The sequence below is a fragment of the Hyla sarda genome, chromosome 2 (assembly GCF_029499605.1).
Source record: "Hyla sarda isolate aHylSar1 chromosome 2, aHylSar1.hap1, whole genome shotgun sequence".
Classification (NCBI taxonomy): Eukaryota; Metazoa; Chordata; class Amphibia; order Anura; family Hylidae; genus Hyla; species Hyla sarda.
The window spans coordinates 1,339,836-1,360,523 of NC_079190.1; the positions used below are offsets into that span (position 1 = coordinate 1,339,836).

The 20,688-nt window shown below is 26.1% G+C and overlaps 1 protein-coding gene and 1 long non-coding RNA gene across 6 annotated transcripts in view; one reads left to right on the forward strand and one right to left on the reverse strand.

The window, feature by feature from the left end:
- Positions 1–20,688, forward strand: part of LOC130358154 (zinc finger protein 260-like) — an 80,192-nt gene that overhangs the window by 39,348 nt on the left and 20,156 nt on the right. For 3 of the 5 annotated variants that reach the window (XM_056560995.1, XM_056560994.1, XM_056560996.1), the window contains exon 2: positions 4,029–4,200. In XM_056560995.1, coding sequence (XP_056416970.1) covers positions 4,152–4,200 — 49 coding nt within the window. In that variant the 5' untranslated portion in view covers positions 4,029–4,151. Of the gene's footprint in view, positions 1–4,028; positions 4,205–20,688 lie in introns of those variants that run through there. The other 2 variants (XM_056561000.1, XM_056560998.1) reach the window with 2 other exon arrangements.
- Positions 1–20,688, reverse strand: part of LOC130358166 (uncharacterized) — a 50,459-nt gene that overhangs the window by 8,490 nt on the left and 21,281 nt on the right. Inside the window, exon 2 of the long non-coding RNA XR_008889419.1 lies at positions 3,886–4,186. This is a non-coding gene — a long non-coding RNA (uncharacterized LOC130358166). The remainder of the gene's footprint in view (positions 1–3,885; positions 4,187–20,688) is intronic.

Sequence of the window (20,688 nt, forward strand, 5' to 3'; positions counted from 1 at the left end):
GTTTGGTAAAAATGTGGGCACCTTGGAGGCGATCAAAGAGTTCAGAGATGAGGGGTAGGGGGTAGCGGTTCTTAACCGTGATTTTATTAAGACCGCGGTAGTCAATGCAAGGACGTAGAGAGCCATCTTTTTTGGACACAAAGAAAAATCCGGCTCCGGCAGGAGAGGAGGATTTACGGATAAAGCCCTTTTTTAAATTCTCCTGGACGTATTCGGACATGGCAAGAGTCTCTGGGACGGACAGAGGATAGATTCTGCCCCAGGGTGGAGTAGTGCCCGGGAGGAGGTCGATAGGACAATCATAAGGCCTGTGAGGAGGTAGAGTCTCAGCTTGTTTTTTGCAAAAAACGTCCGCAAAGTCCATATAGGCCTTAGGGAGACCGGTTACAGGAGGAACCACAGAGTCACGGCAAGGGTTACTGGGAACCGGTTTTAGGCAGTCCTTGGAACAAGAGGGCCCCCAACTCTTGATCTCCCCAGTGGACCAATCCAGGGTTGGGGAATGAAGTTGAAGCCAGGGAAGTCCAAGGAGAATTTCAGAAGTGCAATTGGGGAGGACCAAAAGTTCAATCCTCTCGTGATGAGATCCGATGCACATTAGAAGGGGCTCCGTGCGGAAACGTATGGTACAGTCCAATCTTTCATTGTTTACACAATTGATGTAGAGGGGTCTGGCGAGACTGGTCACCGGGATGTTGAACCTGTTGACGAGAGAGGCCAAAATAAAATTTCCTGCAGATCCGGAGTCCAAGAAGGCCACAGCAGAGAAGGAGAAGGCAGAGGCAGACATCCGCACAGGCACAGTAAGACGTGGAGAAGCAGAGTAGACATCAAGGACTGTCTCACCTTTGTGCGGAGTCAGCGTACGTCTTTCCAGGCGGGGAGGACGGATAGGACAATCTTTCAGGAAGTGTTCGGTACTAGCACAGTACAGGCAGAGATTCTCCATACGGCGTCGTGTCCTCTCTTGAGGTGTCAGGCGAGACCGGTCGACCTGCATAGCCTCCACGGCGGGAGGCACAGGAACAGATTGCAGGGGACCAGAGGAGAGAGGAGCCGGGGAGAAGAAACGCCTCGTGCGAACAGAGTCCATATCCTGGCGGAGCTCCTGACGCCTTTCGGAAAAACGCATGTCAATGCGAGTGGCTAGGTGAATGAGTTCATGTAGATTAGCAGGGATTTCTCGTGCGGCCAGAACATCTTTAATGTTGCTGGATAGGCCTTTTTTAAAGGTCGCGCAGAGTGCCTCATTATTCCAGGATAATTCTGAAGCAAGAGTACGGAATTGTACGGCATACTCGCCAACGGAAGAATTACCCTGGACCAGGTTCAACAGGGCAGTCTCAGCAGAAGAGGCTCGGGCAGGTTCCTCAAAGACACTTCGAATTTCCGAGAAGAAGGAGTGTACAGAGGCAGTGACGGGGTCATTGCGGTCCCAGAGCGGTGTGGCCCAAGACAGGGCTTTTCCAGACAGAAGGCTGACTACGAAAGCCACCTTAGACCTTTCAGTGGGGAACTGGTCCGACATCATCTCCAAGTGCAATGAACATTGGGAAAGAAAGCCACGGCAAAACTTAGAGTCCCCATCAAATTTATCCGGCAAGGATAGTCGTAGTCCAGAAGCGGCCACTCGCTGCGGAGGAGGTGCAGGAGCTGGCGGAGGAGATGATTGCTGAAGCTGTGGTAGTGACTGCTGTAGCATAACGGTCAGTTGAGACAGCTGTTGGCCTTGTTGCGCTATCTGTTGTGACTGCTGGGCGACCACCGTGGTGAGGTCAGCGACAACTGGCAGAGGAACTTCAGCGGGATCCATGGCCGGATCTACTGTCACGATGCCGGCTGGCAGGTAGTGGATCCTCTGTGCCAGAGAGGGATTGGCGTGGACCGTGCTAGTGGATCGGTTCTAAGTCACTACTGGTTTTCACCAGAGCCCGCCGCAAAGCGGGATGGTCTTGCTGCGGCGGTAGTGACCAGGTCGTATCCACTAGCAACGGCTCAACCTCTCTGGCTGCTGAAGATAGACGCGGTACAAGGGAGTAGACAGAAGCAAGGTCGGACGTAGCAGAAGGTCGGGGCAGGCAGCAAGGATCGTAGTCAGGGGCAACGGCAGGAGGTCTGGAACACAGGCTAGGAACACACAAGGAAACGCTTTCACTGGCACGATGGCAACAAGATCCGGCGAGGGAGTGAAGGGGAAGTGAGGTGATATAGGGAAGTGCACAGGTGATAACACTAATTGGAACCACTGCGCCAATCAGCGGCGCAGTGGCCCTTTAAATCGCAAAGACCCGGCGCGCGCGCGCCCTAGGGAGCGGGGCCGCGCGCGCCGGGACAGGACTGACGGAGAGCGAGTCAGGTACGGGAGCCGGGGTGCGCATTGCGAGCGGGCGCTACCCGCATCGCGAATCGCATCCCGGCTGGAGGCGGTATCGCAGCGCCCCGGGTCAGTGGATCTGACCGGAGCGCTGCAGTGAGGAGAGTGTAGCGAGCGCTCCGGGGAGGAGCGGGGACCCGGAGCGCTCGGCGTAACAACAACTTTCCAATAGCTTCTGAATGGCAAGGAATGTGTCAGTGCTAGTCAGATCATGTGCCATTCAGAAGCCTGGAAAAGCTGTGTGTGACATTCAAACTCTTGTCTAATGACTCATGGCCCTGTAATAATTACAGGGTCTGACTGTCACCCACAGCTTTCCCAGGCTTCTGAATGGCACATGATCTATTCTATCATGTTTTATCCTCCAGCACCTCCAAACCTGCAGTCAGTATGCTAATGTTACATCACATCTTATTCTCCAGTCACCTCTAAAGCTGTACTCCCTATTCTGTTGTTCTATAACGTCTTATTCTCCAGTCACCTCTAAAGCTGCAGTCAGTATTCTAGGGTTACATCACGTCTTATCCTGCAGTCACCAAAGCTGTACTCACTATTCTGCTGTTATATCCTGTCTTATCCTCCAGAGCTGTACTCACTATTCTGCTGTTACATCACGTCTTATCCTGCAGTCACCAAAGCTGTACTCACTATTCTGCTGTTATATCATGTATTATCCTCCAGAGCTGCACTCACTATTCTGCTGTTATATCATGTCTTATCCTCCAGAGCTGCACTCACTATTCTGCTGTTACATCATGTCTTATCCTCCAGAGCTGCACTCACTATTCTGCTGTTATATCATGTCTTATCCTCCAGAGCTGCACTCACTATTCTGCTGTTATATCATGTCTTATCCTCCACAGCTGCACTCACTATTCTGCTGTTATATCATGTCTTATCCTCCAGAGCTGCACTCACTATTCTGCTGTTACATCATGTCTTATCCTCCAGAGCTGCACTCACTATTCTGCTGTTACATCATGTCTTCTCCTCCAGTCACCAAAGCTGTACTTGTTATTCTGCTGTTATATAACGTCTTATCCTCCAGAGCTGCACTCACTATTCTGCTGTTATATAACGTCTTATTCTCCAGTCACCATCAAAGCTGTACTTGATATTCTGCTGTTATATAATGGCTTATCCTCTAGTCACTTCAAAAGCTGCACTAACTATTCTGCTTTTACATCAGGTCTTAGGCTATGTTCACACGTCTGAATTTCTGTGGTGGATGCTTCTGGGAAGGAAATTCAGTTTTCAGAAAGAATGAACGTGTTCTTTCCCTCTGCGTACTCCACACAGAATGCATAACAGTCTATTATGAGACAACGTATTCCTGGAAAGTTTGTGAGATGTCCGCATCCAGTTGTCTGTTCTTTACCACTCTTTGGACACCAACAAAATGGTGCACACAGTGGAACTGAAAAGACTACAAAACCCGCACCTGAGCGTAGCCGGATGTCACAGAGAGCGCGCATGCGCTGGAGACCTGTCTGTGCTGGAGTTGATTTTACCTGTGGGTCAAGTGCTGAAATAAAGATAAAATGTCACGTGTGCTGGATCATCGCTTGTTTTCTGAAGACGCTGCTGTGTTCGGAACAAGTCGTGCGATCTAATCGGGAGGTGAGCGGGATATTCATTCTGTCATCTCATGTAGGTTATAGGCTGACTCCTCCCACCCACGTGACTGATCACATGATCGTGACATCAACAAAGGTCCTTTACTTCCTTCAGCTGTACACTCTGGAGCCTGACTCCTCCCACCCATGTGACAGATCACATGATCACCAAAGATCCTCAGAAAACTGAAATCTTCTGTATCCAGAGAGGTTAGTGAGAAAAGAGACTTGTATTATTATTATTATTATTATTAATGTGTGTAATATATATATAGTGTATAGATCTATAGTGTGTATTATATATATATATAGTGTATAGATCTATAGTGTGTATTATATATATATATAGTGTATAGATCTATAGTGTGTATTATATATATATATAGTGTATAGATCTATAGTGTGTATTATATATATAGTGTAGAGATCTATAGTGTGTATTATATATATATATAGTGTATAGATCTATAGTGTGTATTATATATATATAGTGTATAGATCTATAGTGTGTATTATATATATAGTGTATAGATCTATAGTGTGTATTATATATATATAGTGTATAGATCTATAGTGTGTATTATATATATATATAGTGTATAGATCTATAGTGTGTATTATATATATAGTGTATAGATCTATAGTGTGTATTATATATATAGTGTATAGATCTATAGTGTGTATTATATATATAGTGTATAGTGTATAGATCTATAGTGTGTATTATATATATAGTGTATAGATCTATAGTGTGTATTATATATATATAGTGTATAGATCTATAGTGTGTATTATATATATATAGTGTATAGATCTATAGTGTGTATTATATATATATATAGTGTATAGATCTATAGTGTGTATTATATATATATATATATAGTGTATAGATCTATAGTGTGTATTATATATATATAGTGTATAGATCTATAGTGTGTATTATAGATATATAGTGTATAGATCTATAGTGTGTATTATATATATATATAGTGTATAGATCTATAGTGTGTATTATATATATATATAGTGTATAGATATATAGTATGTATTATATATATATATAGTGTATAGATCTATAGTGTGTATTATATATATATAGTGTATAGATCTATAGTGTGTATTTTATATATATATATATATATATATATATATAGTGTATAGATCTATAGTGTGTATTATAGGGATGTAAGAAAAAATCGATTCTCGCGATAATCGCGATTTTTCATTTGCCGATACAGAATCGATTCAAAATATTTTTGAATCGATTCTTTTAGGGATGTGGAATTTTTAATAAAACGCACTTTTCTTACCTGCCAACGAGCCCGCGGAGCTCCGGTACAGGTGTTCGGTCCCCGGGCTGTATTCTTCTTACTTCCTGTTAGTCCGGCACGTCACATGGAGCTTCAGCCAATCACCAGCCGCAGCGATGTCCCGCCTCCGCTGGTGATAGGCTGAAGCTCCATGTGACGCGCCGGACTAACAGGAAGTAAGAAGAATACAGCCCGGGGACCGAACACCTGTACCGGAGCTCCGCGGGCTCGTTGGCAGGTAAGAGAGAGTGTGTGTTATTTTATTTTGCAGCACCGGAGTACTAGATCGCCGCTGTCAAAGCTGACAGCGGCGTCTATTGGGATCTATGAATGCTCCCAGGTGGGCGATATATCGCGATGTATCGTCACCTAGACGGTATCGCGATATATCGCGATATATCGAATCGCCACACTGGTATCGCGATTCGAATCGAATCGCCAAATTCTTGGCGATTCACACCCCTAGTGTATTATATATATAGTGTATAGATCTATAGTGTGTATTATATATATATAGTGTATAGATCTATAGTGTGTATTATATATATATATAGTGTATAGATCTATAGTGTGTATTATATATATAGTGTATAGATCTATAGTATGTATTATATATATATAGTGTATAGATCTATAGTGTGTATTATATATATATATATATATATATATATAGTGTATAGATCTATAGTGTGTAATATATATATATATATAGTGTATAGATCTATAGTGTGTATTATATATATATATAGTGTATAGATCTATAGTGTGTATTATATATATATATAGTGTATAGATCTATAGTGTGTATTATATAGTGTATAGATCTATAGTGTGTATTATATATATATAGTGTATAGATCTATAGTGTGTATTATATATATATATAGTGTATAGATCTATAGTGTGTATTATATAGTGTATAGATCTATAGTGTGTATTATATATATATAGTGTATAGATCTGTAGTGTGTATTATATATATATAGTGTATAGATCTATAGTGTGTATTATATATATATATATTGTATAGATCTATAGTGTGTATTATATATATATATATATATATATATATATATATATATATATATATATAGTGTATAGATCTATAGTGTGTATTATATATATATAGTGTATAGATCTATAGTGTGTATTATATATATATATAGTGTATAGATCTATAGTGTGTATATATATATATATATAGTGTATAGATCTATAGTGTGTATTATATATATATATATATATATATAGTGTATAGATCTATAGTGTGTATTATATATATATATATAGTGTATAGATCTATAGTGTGTATTATATATATATATATAGTGTATAGATCTATAGTGTGTATTATATATATAGTGTATAGATCTATAGTGTGTAATATATATATATATAGTGTATAGATCTATAGTGTGTATTATATATATATATAGTGTATAGATCTATAGTGTGTATTATATATATATATTGTATAGATCTATAGTGTGTATTATATATATATATATATATATATATATAGTGTATAGATCTATAGTGTGTATTATATATATATAGTGTATAGATCTATAGTGTGTATTATATATATATATAGTGTATAGATCTATAGTGTGTATATATATATATATATATATATATAGTGTATAGATCTATAGTGTGTATTATATATATATATATATATAGTGTATAGATCTATAGTGTGTATTATATATATATATATATAGTGTATAGATCTATAGTGTGTATTATATATATATATATAGTGTATAGATCTATAGTGTGTATTATATATATAGTGTATAGATCTATAGTGTGTAATATATATATATAGTGTATAGATCTATAGTGTGTATTATATATATATATATAGTGTATAGATCTATAGTGTGTATTATATATATATATATTGTATAGATCTATAGTGTGTATTATATATATATATATATATATATATATAGTGTATAGATCTATAGTGTGTATTATATATATATAGTGTATAGATCTATAGTGTGTATTATATATATATATAGTGTATAGATCTATAGTGTGTATATATATATATATAGTGTATAGATCTATAGTGTGTATTATATATATATATATATATATAGTGTATAGATCTATAGTGTGTATTATATATATATATATAGTGTATAGATCTATAGTGTGTATTATATATATATATATAGTGTATAGATCTATAGTGTGTATTATATATATAGTGTATAGATCTATAGTGTGTATTATATATATATATAGTGTATAGATCTATAGTGTGTATTATATATATATAGTGTATAGATCTATAGTGTGTATTATATATATAGTGTATAGATCTATAGTGTGTAATATATATATAGTGTATAGATCTATAGTGTGTATTATATATATATATAGTGTATAGATCTATAGTGTGTATTATATATATAGTGTATAGATCTATAGTGTGTATTATATATATATAGTGTATAGATCTATAGTGTGTATTATATATATAGTGTATAGATCTATAGTGTGTATTATATATATATAGTGTATAGATCTATAGTGTGTATTATATATATATAGTGTATAGATCTATAGTGTGTATTATATATATATAGTGTATAGATCTATAGTGTGTATTATATATATATAGTGTATAGATCTATAGTGTGTATTATATATATATAGTGTATAGATCTATAGTGTGTATTATATATATATATAGTGTATAGATCTATAGTGTGTATTATATATATAGTGTATAGATCTATAGTGTGTATATATATATATAGTGTATAGATCTATAGTGTGTATTATATATATATATAGATTATATAGTGTATAGATCTATAGTGTGTATATATATTATATCATTATATATATAGTGTATAGATCTATAGTGTGTATTATATTATATATATAGTGTATAGATCTATAGTGTGTATTATATATATATAGTGTATAGATCTATAGTGTGTATTATATATATATAGTGTATAGATCTATAGTGTGTATTATATATATATATAGTGTATAGATCTATAGTGTGTATTATATATATATAGTGTATAGATCTATAGTGTGTATTATATATATAGTGTATAGATCTATAGTGTGTATTATATATATATATAGTGTATAGATCTATAGTGTGTATTAATATATATATATAGTGTATAGATCTATAGTGTGTATTATATATATATATATATAGTGTATAGATCTATAGTGTGTATTATATATATATATATAGTGTATAGATCTATAGTGTGTATTATATATATAGTGTATAGATCTATAGTGTGTATTATATATATAGTGTATAGATCTATAGTGTGTATTATATATATATATATAGTGTATAGATCTATAGTGTGTATTATATATATATAGTGTATAGATCTATAGTGTGTATTATATATATATATATATAGTGTATAGATCTATAGTGTGTATTATATATATTAGTGTATAGATCTATAGTGTGTATTATATATATATATATAGTGTATAGATCTATAGTGTGTATTATATATATATAGTGTATAGATCTATAGTGTGTATTATATATATATATATAGTGTATAGATCTATAGTGTGTATTATATATATAGTGTATAGATCTATAGTGTGTATTATATATATAGTGTATAGATCTATAGTGTGTATATATATATATATATAGTGTATAGATCTATAGTGTGTATTATATAATATATATTATAGTGTATAGATCTATAGTGTGTATTATATATATATATATAGTGTATAGATCTATAGTGTGTATTATATATATTAGTGTATAGATCTATAGTGTGTATTATATATATATATATAGTGTATAGATCTATAGTGTGTATTATATATATATATATAGTGTATAGATCTATAGTGTGTATTATATTATATATATAGTGTATAGATCTATAGTGTGTATTATATATATATATATAGTGTATAGATCTATAGTGTGTATTATATATTATAGTTATATTATATAGTTATATATATATATAGTGTATAGATCTATAGTGTGTATTATATATATAGTGTATAGATCTATAGTGTGTATTATATATATATATATAGTGTATAGATCTATAGTGTGTATTATATATATATATATAGTGTATAGATCTATAGTGTGTATTTATATATATATATAGTGTATAGATCTATAGTGTGTATTATATATATATATAGTGTATAGATCTATAGTGTGTATTATATATTATATAGTGTATAGATCTATAGTGTGTATTATATATTATATATAGTGTATAGATCTATAGTGTGTATTATATATATATATAGTGTATAGATCTATAGTGTGTATTATATTATATATATATAGTGTATAGATCTATAGTGTGTATTATATATATATAGTGTATAGATCTATAGTGTGTATTATATATATATATAGTGTATAGATCTATAGTGTGTATTATATATATATATATATTATATATATATAGTGTATAGATCTATAGTGTGTATTATATATATATATAGTGTATAGATCTATAGTGTGTATTTATATATATAGTGTATAGATCTATAGTGTGTATTATATATATTATATATATATATATAGTGTATAGATCTATAGTGTGTATTATATATATATAGTGTATAGATCTATAGTGTGTATTATATATATATAGTGTATAGATCTATAGTGTGTATTATATATATATAGTGTATAGATCTATAGTGTGTATTATATATATATATATATAGTGTATAGATCTATAGTGTGTATTATATATATATAGTGTATAGATCTATAGTGTGTATTATATATATATAGTGTATAGATCTATAGTGTGTATTATATATATATATATAGTGTATAGATCTATAGTGTGTATTATATATATATAGTGTATAGATCTATAGTGTGTAATATATATATAGTGTATAGATCTATAGTGTGTATTATATATATATAGTGTATAGATCTATAGTGTGTATTATATATATATAGTGTATAGATCTATAGTGTGTATTATATATATATATATATAGTGTATAGATCTATAGTGTGTAATATATATATAGTGTATAGATCTATAGTGTGTATTATATATATAGTGTATAGATCTATAGTGTGTATATATATATATATATATAGTGTATAGATCTATAGTGTGTATTATATATATATAGTGTATAGATCTATAGTGTGTATTATATATATATAGTGTATAGATCTATAGTGTGTATTATATATATATATAGTGTATAGATCTATAGTGTGTATTATATATATATATATAGTGTATAGATCTATAGTGTGTATTATATATATATATAGTGTATAGATCTATAGTGTGTATTTATATATATATAGTGTATAGATCTATAGTGTGTATTATATATATATATAGTGTATAGATCTATAGTGTGTATTATATATATATATAGTGTATAGATCTATAGTGTGTATTATATATATATAGTGTATAGATCTATAGTGTGTATTATATATATATATAGTGTATAGATCTATAGTGTGTATTATATATATATAGTGTATAGATCTATAGTGTGTATTATATATATATATAGTGTATAGATCTATAGTGTGTATTATATATATAGTGTATAGATCTATAGTGTGTATTATATATATAAGTGTATAGATCTATAGTGTGTATTATATATATAGTGTATAGATCTATAGTGTGTATTATATATATAGTGTATAGATCTATAGTGTGTATTATATATATACATAGTGTATAGATCTATAGTGTGTATTAATATATATATAGTGTATAGATCTATAGTGTGTATTATATATATATATAGTGTATAGATCTATAGTGTGTATTATATATATATAGTGTATAGATCTATAGTGTGTATTATATATATATATAGTGTATAGATCTATAGTGTGTATTATATATATATAGTGTATAGATCTATAGTGTGTATTATATATATATATAGTGTATAGATCTATAGTGTGTATTATATATATATAGTGTATAGATCTATAGTGTGTATTATATATATATATAGTGTATAGATCTATAGTGTGTATTATATATATATATATATAGTGTATAGATCTATAGTGTGTATTATATATATATAGTGTATAGATCTATAGTGTGTATTATATATATATAGTGTATAGATCTATAGTGTGTATTATATATATATATATATATAGTGTATAGATCTATAGTGTGTATTATATATATATATAGTGTATAGATCTATAGTGTGTATTATATATATATATAGTGTATAGATCTATAGTGTGTATTATATATATATATAGTGTATAGATCTATAGTGTGTATTATATATATTATATATAGTGTATAGATCTATAGTGTGTAATTATATATATATATATATAGTGTATAGATCTATAGTGTGTATTATATATATATAGTGTATAGATCTATAGTGTGTATTATATATATATATAGTGTATAGATCTATAGTGTGTATATATATATATATATATAGTGTATAGATCTATAGTGTGTATTATATATATAGTGTATAGATCTATAGTGTGTATTATATATATATAGTGTATAGATCTATAGTGTGCATTATATATATAGTGTATAGATCTATAGTGTGTATTATATATATATATATAGTGTATAGAGCTATAGTGTGTATTATATATATATATAGTGTATAGATCTATAGTGTGTATTATATATATATATATAGTGTATAGATCTATAGTGTGTATTATATATATATATAGTGTATAGATCTATAGTGTGTATTATATATATATATGTGTATAGATCTATAGTGTGTATTATATATATATATAGTGTATAGATCTATAGTGTGTATTATATATATATAGTGTATAGATCTATAGTGTGTATTATATATATATATATATATATATAGTGTATAGATCTATAGTGTGTATTATATATATATAGTGTATAGATCTATAGTGTGTATTATATATATATAGTGTATAGATCTATAGTGTGTATTATATATATATATAGTGTATAGATCTATAGTGTGTATTATATATATATATAGTGTATAGATCTGTAGTGTGTATTATATATATATAGTGTATAGATCTGTAGTGTGTATTATATATATATAGTGTATAGATCTATAGTGTGTATTATATATATATAGTGTATAGATCTATAGTGTGTATTATATATATATATAGTGTATAGATCTATAGTGTGTATTATATATATATATAGTGTATAGATCTATAGTGTGTATTATATATATATATATAGTGTATAGATCTATAGTGTGTATTATATATATATATATATAGTGTATAGATCTATAGTGTGTATTATATATATATATAGTGTATAGATCTATAGTGTGTATTATATATATATAGTGTATAGATCTATAGTGTGTATTATATATATATATATATAGTGTATAGATCTATAGTGTGTATTATATATATATATATAGATCTATAGTGTGTATTATATATATATAGTGTATAGATCTATAGTGTGTATTATATATATAGTGTATAGATCTATAGTGTGTATTATATATATATATAGTGTATAGATCTATAGTGTGTATTATATATATATATAGTGTATAGATCTATAGTGTGTATTATATATATATATAGTGTATAGATCTATAGTGTGTATTATATATATATATATATAGTGTATAGATCTATAGTGTGTATTATATATATATATATATAGTGTATAGATCTATAGTGTGTATTATATATATATAGTGTATAGATCTATAGTGTGTATTATATATATATATATATATAGTGTATAGATCTATAGTGTGTATTATATATATATATATATATAATGTATAGATCTATAGTGTGTATTATATATATATATAGTGTATAGATCTATAGTGTGTATTATATATATATAGTGTATAGATGTATAGTGTGTATTATATATATATATAGTGTATAGATCTATAGTGTGTATTATATATATATAGTGTATAGATCTATAGTGTGTATTATATATATATATAATGTATAGATCTATAGTGTGTATTATATATATATAGTGTATAGATCTATAGTGTGTATTATATATATATATAGTGTATAGATCTATAGTGTGTATTATATATATATAGTGTATAGATGTATAGTGTGTATTATATATATATATAGTGTATAGATCTATAGTGTGTATTATATATATATAGTGTATAGATCTATAGTGTGTATTATATATATATATAGTGTATAGATCTATAGTGTGTATTATATATATATAGTGTATAGATCTATAGTGTGTATTATATATATATAGTGTATAGATCTATAGTGTGTATTATATATATAGTGTATAGATCTATAGTGTGTATTATATATATATAGTGTATAGATCTATAGTGTGTATTATATATATAGTGTATAGATCTATAGTGTGTATTATATATATATATATATATATAGTGTATAGATCTATAGTGTGTATTATATATATAGTGTATAGATCTATAGTGTGTATTATATATATATAGTGTATAGATCTATAGTGTGTAATATATATATATATATAGTGTATAGATCTATAGTGTGTATTATATATATAGTGTATAGAGCTATAGTGTGTATTATATATATATATAGTGTATAGATCTATAGTGTGTATTATATATATATATAGTGTATAGATCTATAGTGTGTATTATATATATATAGTGTATAGATCTATAGTGTGTATTATATATATATATAGTGTATAGATCTATAGTGTGTATTATATATATAGTGTATAGATCTATAGTGTGTATTATATATATAGTGTATAGATCTATAGTGTGTATTATATATATATAGTGTATAGATCTATAGTGTGTATTATATATATATATATATATATATAGTGTATAGATCTATAGTGTGTATTATATATATAGTGTATAGATCTATAGTGTGTATTATATATATATATAGTGTATAGATCTATAGTGTGTATTATATATATATATAGTGTATAGATCTATAGTGTGTATTATATATATATATATAGTGTATAGATCTATAGTGTGTATTATATATATATATATATATAGTGTATAGATCTATAGTGTGTATTATATATATATATAGTGTATAGCTCTATAGTGTGTATTATATATATATATAGTGTATAGATCTATAGTGTGTATTATATATATAGTGTATAGATCTATAGTGTGTATTATATATATATATATAGTGTATAGATCTATAGTGTGTATTATATATATATATATATATAGTGTAAAGATCTATAGTGTGTAATATATATATATATATATATAGTGTATAGATCTATAGTGTGTATTATATATATATATATATAGTGTATAGATCTATAGTGTGTATTATATATATAGTGTATAGATCTATAGTGTGTATTATATATATATAGTGTATAGATCTATAGTGTGTATTATATATATAGTGTATAGATCTATAGTGTGTATTATATATATAGTGTATAGATCTATAGTGTGTATTATATATATATATAGTGTATAGATCTATAGTGTGTATTATATATATATATAGTGTATAGATCTATAGTGTGTATTATATATATATATATATAGTGTATAGATCTATAGTGTGTATTATATATATATAGTGTATAGATATATAGTGTGTATTATATATATATATATATATAGTGTATAGATCTATAGTGTGTATTATATATATAGTGTATAGATCTATAGTGTGTATTATATATATATATATATAGTGTATAGATCTATAGTGTGTATTATATATATAGTGTATAGATCTATAGTGTGTATTATATATATAGTGTATAGATCTATAGTGTGTATTATATATATATATATAGTGTATAGATCTATAGTGTGTATTATATATATATATATATAGTGTATAGATCTATAGTGTGTATTATATATATAGTGTATAGATCTATAGTGTGTATTATATATATAGTGTATAGATCTATAGTGTGTATTATATATATATATATATAGTGTATAGATCTATAGTGTGTATTATATATATAGTGTATAGATCTATAGTGTGTATTATATATATATAGTGTATAGATCTATAGTGTGTATTATATATATAGTGTATAGATCTATAGTGTGTATTATATATATATATAGTGTATAGATCTATAGTGTGTATTATATATATATAGTGTATAGATCTATAGTGTGTATTATATATATATATATATATATAGTGTATAGATCTGTAGTGTGTATTATTTATATATAGTGTATAGATCTATAGTGTGTATTATATATATATATATATATATATATATATATATATAGTGTATAGATCTATAGTGTGTATTATATATATAGTGTATAGATCTATAGTGTGTATTATATATATATAGTGTATAGATCTATAGTGTGTATTATATATATATATATAGTGTATAGATCTATAATGTGTATTATATATATATATATATATATAGTGTATAGATCTATAGTGTGTATTATATATATAGTGTATAGATCTATAGTGTGTATTATATATATATAGTGTATAGATCTATAGTGTGTATTATATATATATATATATATATAGTGTATAGATCTATAGTGTGTATTATATATATATAGTGTATAGATCTATAGTGTGTATTATATATATAGTGTATAGATCTATAGTGTGATATATATATATATATAGTGTATAGATCTATAGTGTGTATTATATATATATATATATAGTGTATAGATCTATAGTGTGTATTATATATATATATAGTGTATAGATCTATAGTGTGTATTATATATATAGTGTATAGATCTATAGTGTGTATTATATATATATATATATATAGTGTATAGATCTATAGTGTGTATTATATATATATAGTGTATAGATCTATAGTGTGTATTATATATATATAGTGTATAGATCTATAGTGTGTATTATATATATATATAGTGTATAGATCTATAGTGTGTATTATATATATATAGTGTATAGATCTATAGTGTGTATTATATATATATAGTGTATAGATCTATAGTGTGTATTATATATATATAGTGTATAGATCTATAGTGTGTATTATATATATATAGTGTATAGATCTATAGTGTGTATTATATATATATAGTGTATAGATCTATAGTGTGTATTATATATATATATAGTGTATAGATCTATAGTGTGTATTATATATATATATATAGTGTATAGATCTATAGTGTGTATTATATATATATATAGTGTATAGATCTATAGTGTGTATTATATATATATATATATATATAGTGTATAGATCTATAGTGTGTATTATATATATATATATATTGTATAGATCTATAGTGTGTATTATATATATATATAGTGTATAGATCTATAGTGTGTATTATATATATATATAGTGTATAGATCTATAGTGTGTATTATATATATATATATATAGTGTATAGATCTATAGTGTGTATTATATATATATATAGTGTATAGATCTATAGTGTGTGTATATATATATATATATATATATAGTGTATAGATCTATAGTGTGTATTATATATATATATAGTGTATAGATCTATAGTGTGTATTATATATATATATATATATAGTGTATAGATCTATAGTGTGTGTATATATATATATATAGTGTATAGATCTATAGTGTGTATTATATATAGTGTATAGATCTATAGTGTGTATTATATATATAGTGTATAGATCTATAGTGTGTATTATATATAGTGTATAGATCTATAGTGTGTAATATATATATAGTGTATAGATCTATAGTGTGTAATATATATATATATATAGTGTATAGATCTATAGTGTGTATTATATATAGTGTATAGATCTATAGTGTGTATTATATATATATATATAGTGTATAGATCTATAGTGTGTATTATATATAGTGTATAGATCTATAGTGTGTATTATATATATATAGTGTATAGATCTGTAGTGTGTAATATATATATATATAGTGTATAGATCTATAGTGTGTAATATATATATATATATATATATATATATATATATATATATAGTGTATAGATCTGTAGTGTGTAATATATATATATAGTGTATAGATCTATAGTGTGTATTATATATATATATATATAGTGTATAGATCTATAGTGTGTATTATATATATAGTGTATAGATCTGTAGTGTGTAATATATATATATATATATATAGTGTATAGATCTATAGTGTGTATTATATATATATAGTGTATAGATCTATAGTGTGTATTATATATATAGTGTATAGATCTATAGTGTGTATTATATATATATATATATATATATAGTGTATAGATCTATAGTGTGTATTATATATATAGTGTATACATCTATAGTGTGTATTATATATATATATAGTGTATAGATCTGTAGTGTGTAATATATATAGTGTATAGATCTATAGTGTGTATTATATATATATAGTGTATAGATTTATAGTGTGTATTATATATATAGTGTATAGATCTATAGTGTGTATTATATATATATATAGTGTATAGATCTATAGTGTGTATTATATATATATATATATAGTGTATAGATCTATAGTGTGTATTATATATATATATAGTGTATAGATCTATAGTGTGTATTATATATATATATAGTGTATAGATCTATAGTGTGTATTATATATATATATAGTGTATAGATCTATAGTGTGTATTATATATATAGTGTATAGATCTATAGTGTGTATTATATATATATATATATATATATAGTGTATAGATCTATAGTGTGTATTATATATATATATATAGTGTATAGATCTATAGTGTGTATTATATATATATATATATATAGTGTATAGATCTATAGTGTGTATTATATATATATATATAGTGTATAGATCTATAGTGTGTATTATATATATATATAGTGTATAGATCTATAGTGTGTATTATATATATATAGTGTATAGATCTATAGTGTGTATTATATATATATATATATATATATATATATAATGTATAGATCTATAGTGTGTATTATATATATATATATAGTGTATAGATCTATAGTGTGTATTATATATATATAGTGTATAGATCTATAGTGTGTATTATATATATATATATATATATAGTGTATAGATCTATAGTGTGTATTATATATATAGTGTATAGATCTATAGTGTGTATTATATATATATATATATAGTGTATAGATCTATAGTGTGTATTATATATATATATATATATAGTGTATAGATCTATAGTGTGTATTATATATATAGTGTATAGATCTATAGTGTGTATTATATATATATAGTGTATAGATCTATAGTGTGTATTATATATATATAGTGTATAGATCTATAGTGTGTATTATATATATATAGTGTATAGATCTATAGTGTGTATTATATATATATATAGTGTATAGATATATAGTGTGTATTATATATATATATATATAGTGTATAGATCTATAGTGTGTAATATATATATATATATATATATAGTGTATAGATCTATAGTGTGTATTATATATATATAGTGTATAGATCTATAGTGTGTATTATATATATATAGTGTATAGATCTATAGTGTGTATTATATATATATATATATAGTGTATAGATCTATAGTGTGTATTATATATATATATATATATATATTGTATAGATCTATAGTGTGTATTATATATATATATATATAGTGTATAGATCTATAGTGTGTATTATATATATATATATAGTGTATAGATCTATAGTGTGTATTATATATATATAGTGTATAGATCTATAGTGTGTATTATATATAGTGTATAGATCTATAGTGTGTATTATATATATATAGTGTATAGATCTATAGTGTGTATTATATATATAGTGTATAGATCTATAGTGTGTATTATATATATATATAGTGTATAGATCTATAGTGTGTATTATATATATATATAGTGTATAGATCTATAGTGTGTATTATATATATATATATATATAGTGTATAGATATATAGTGTGTATTATATATATATATATATATATATATATATATATATAGTGTATAGATCTATAGTGTGTAATATATATATATATATATATATATATATATATATAGTGTATAGATCTATAGTGTGTATTATATATATATATATATATATATATAGTGTATAGATCTATAGTGTGTATTATATATATATATAGTGTATAGATCTATAGTGTGTAATATATATATAGTTTATAGATCTATAGTGTGTAATATATATAGTGTATAGATCTGTAGTGTGTATTATATATATATATATATATATATAGTGTATAGATCTATAGTGTGTATTATATATATATATAGTGTATAGATCTATAGTGTGTATTATATATATATAGTGTATAGATCTATAGTGTGTATTATATATATATAGTGTATAGATCTATAGTGTGTATTATATATATATATAGTGTATAGATCTATAGTGTGTATTATATATATATAGTGTATAGATCTATAGTGTGTATTATATATATATAGTGTATAGATCTATAGTGTGTATTATATATATATAGTGTATAGATCTATAGTGTGTATTATATATATATAGTGTATAGATCTATAGTGTGTATTATATATATATATAGTGTATAGATCTATAGTGTGTATTATATATATATATATATATATATATATATATATAGCGTATAGATGTATAGTGTGTATTATATATATAGTGTATAGATGTATAGTGTGTAATATATATATAGTGTATAGATGTATAGTGTGTATTATATATATATATATATATATATATAGTGTATAGATTTATAGTGTGTATTATATATATAGTGTATAGATCTATAGAGTGTATTATATATATATAGTGTATAGATCTATAGTGTGTATTATATATATATAGTGTATAGATCTATAGTGTGTATTATATATATATATATATAGTGTATAGACCTATAGTGTGTATTATATATATATATATAGTGTATAGATCTATAGTGTGTATTATATATATATAGTGTATAGATCTATAGTGTGTATTATATATATATATATAGTGTATAGATCTATAGTGTGTATTATATATATATAGTGTATAGATCTATAGTGTGTATTATATATATATATATATATATAGTGTATAGATCTATAGTGTGTATTATATATATATATATATAGTGTATAGACCTATAGTGTGTATTATATATATATATAGTGTATAGATCTATAGTGTGTATTATATATATATAGTGTATAGATCTATAGTGTGTATTATATATATATATAGTGTATAGATCTATAGTGTGTATTATATATATATAGTGTATAGATCTATAGTGTGTATTATATATATATAGTGTATAGATCTATAGTGTGTATTATATATATATAGTGTATAGATCTATAGTGTGTATTCTATATATATATATATAGTG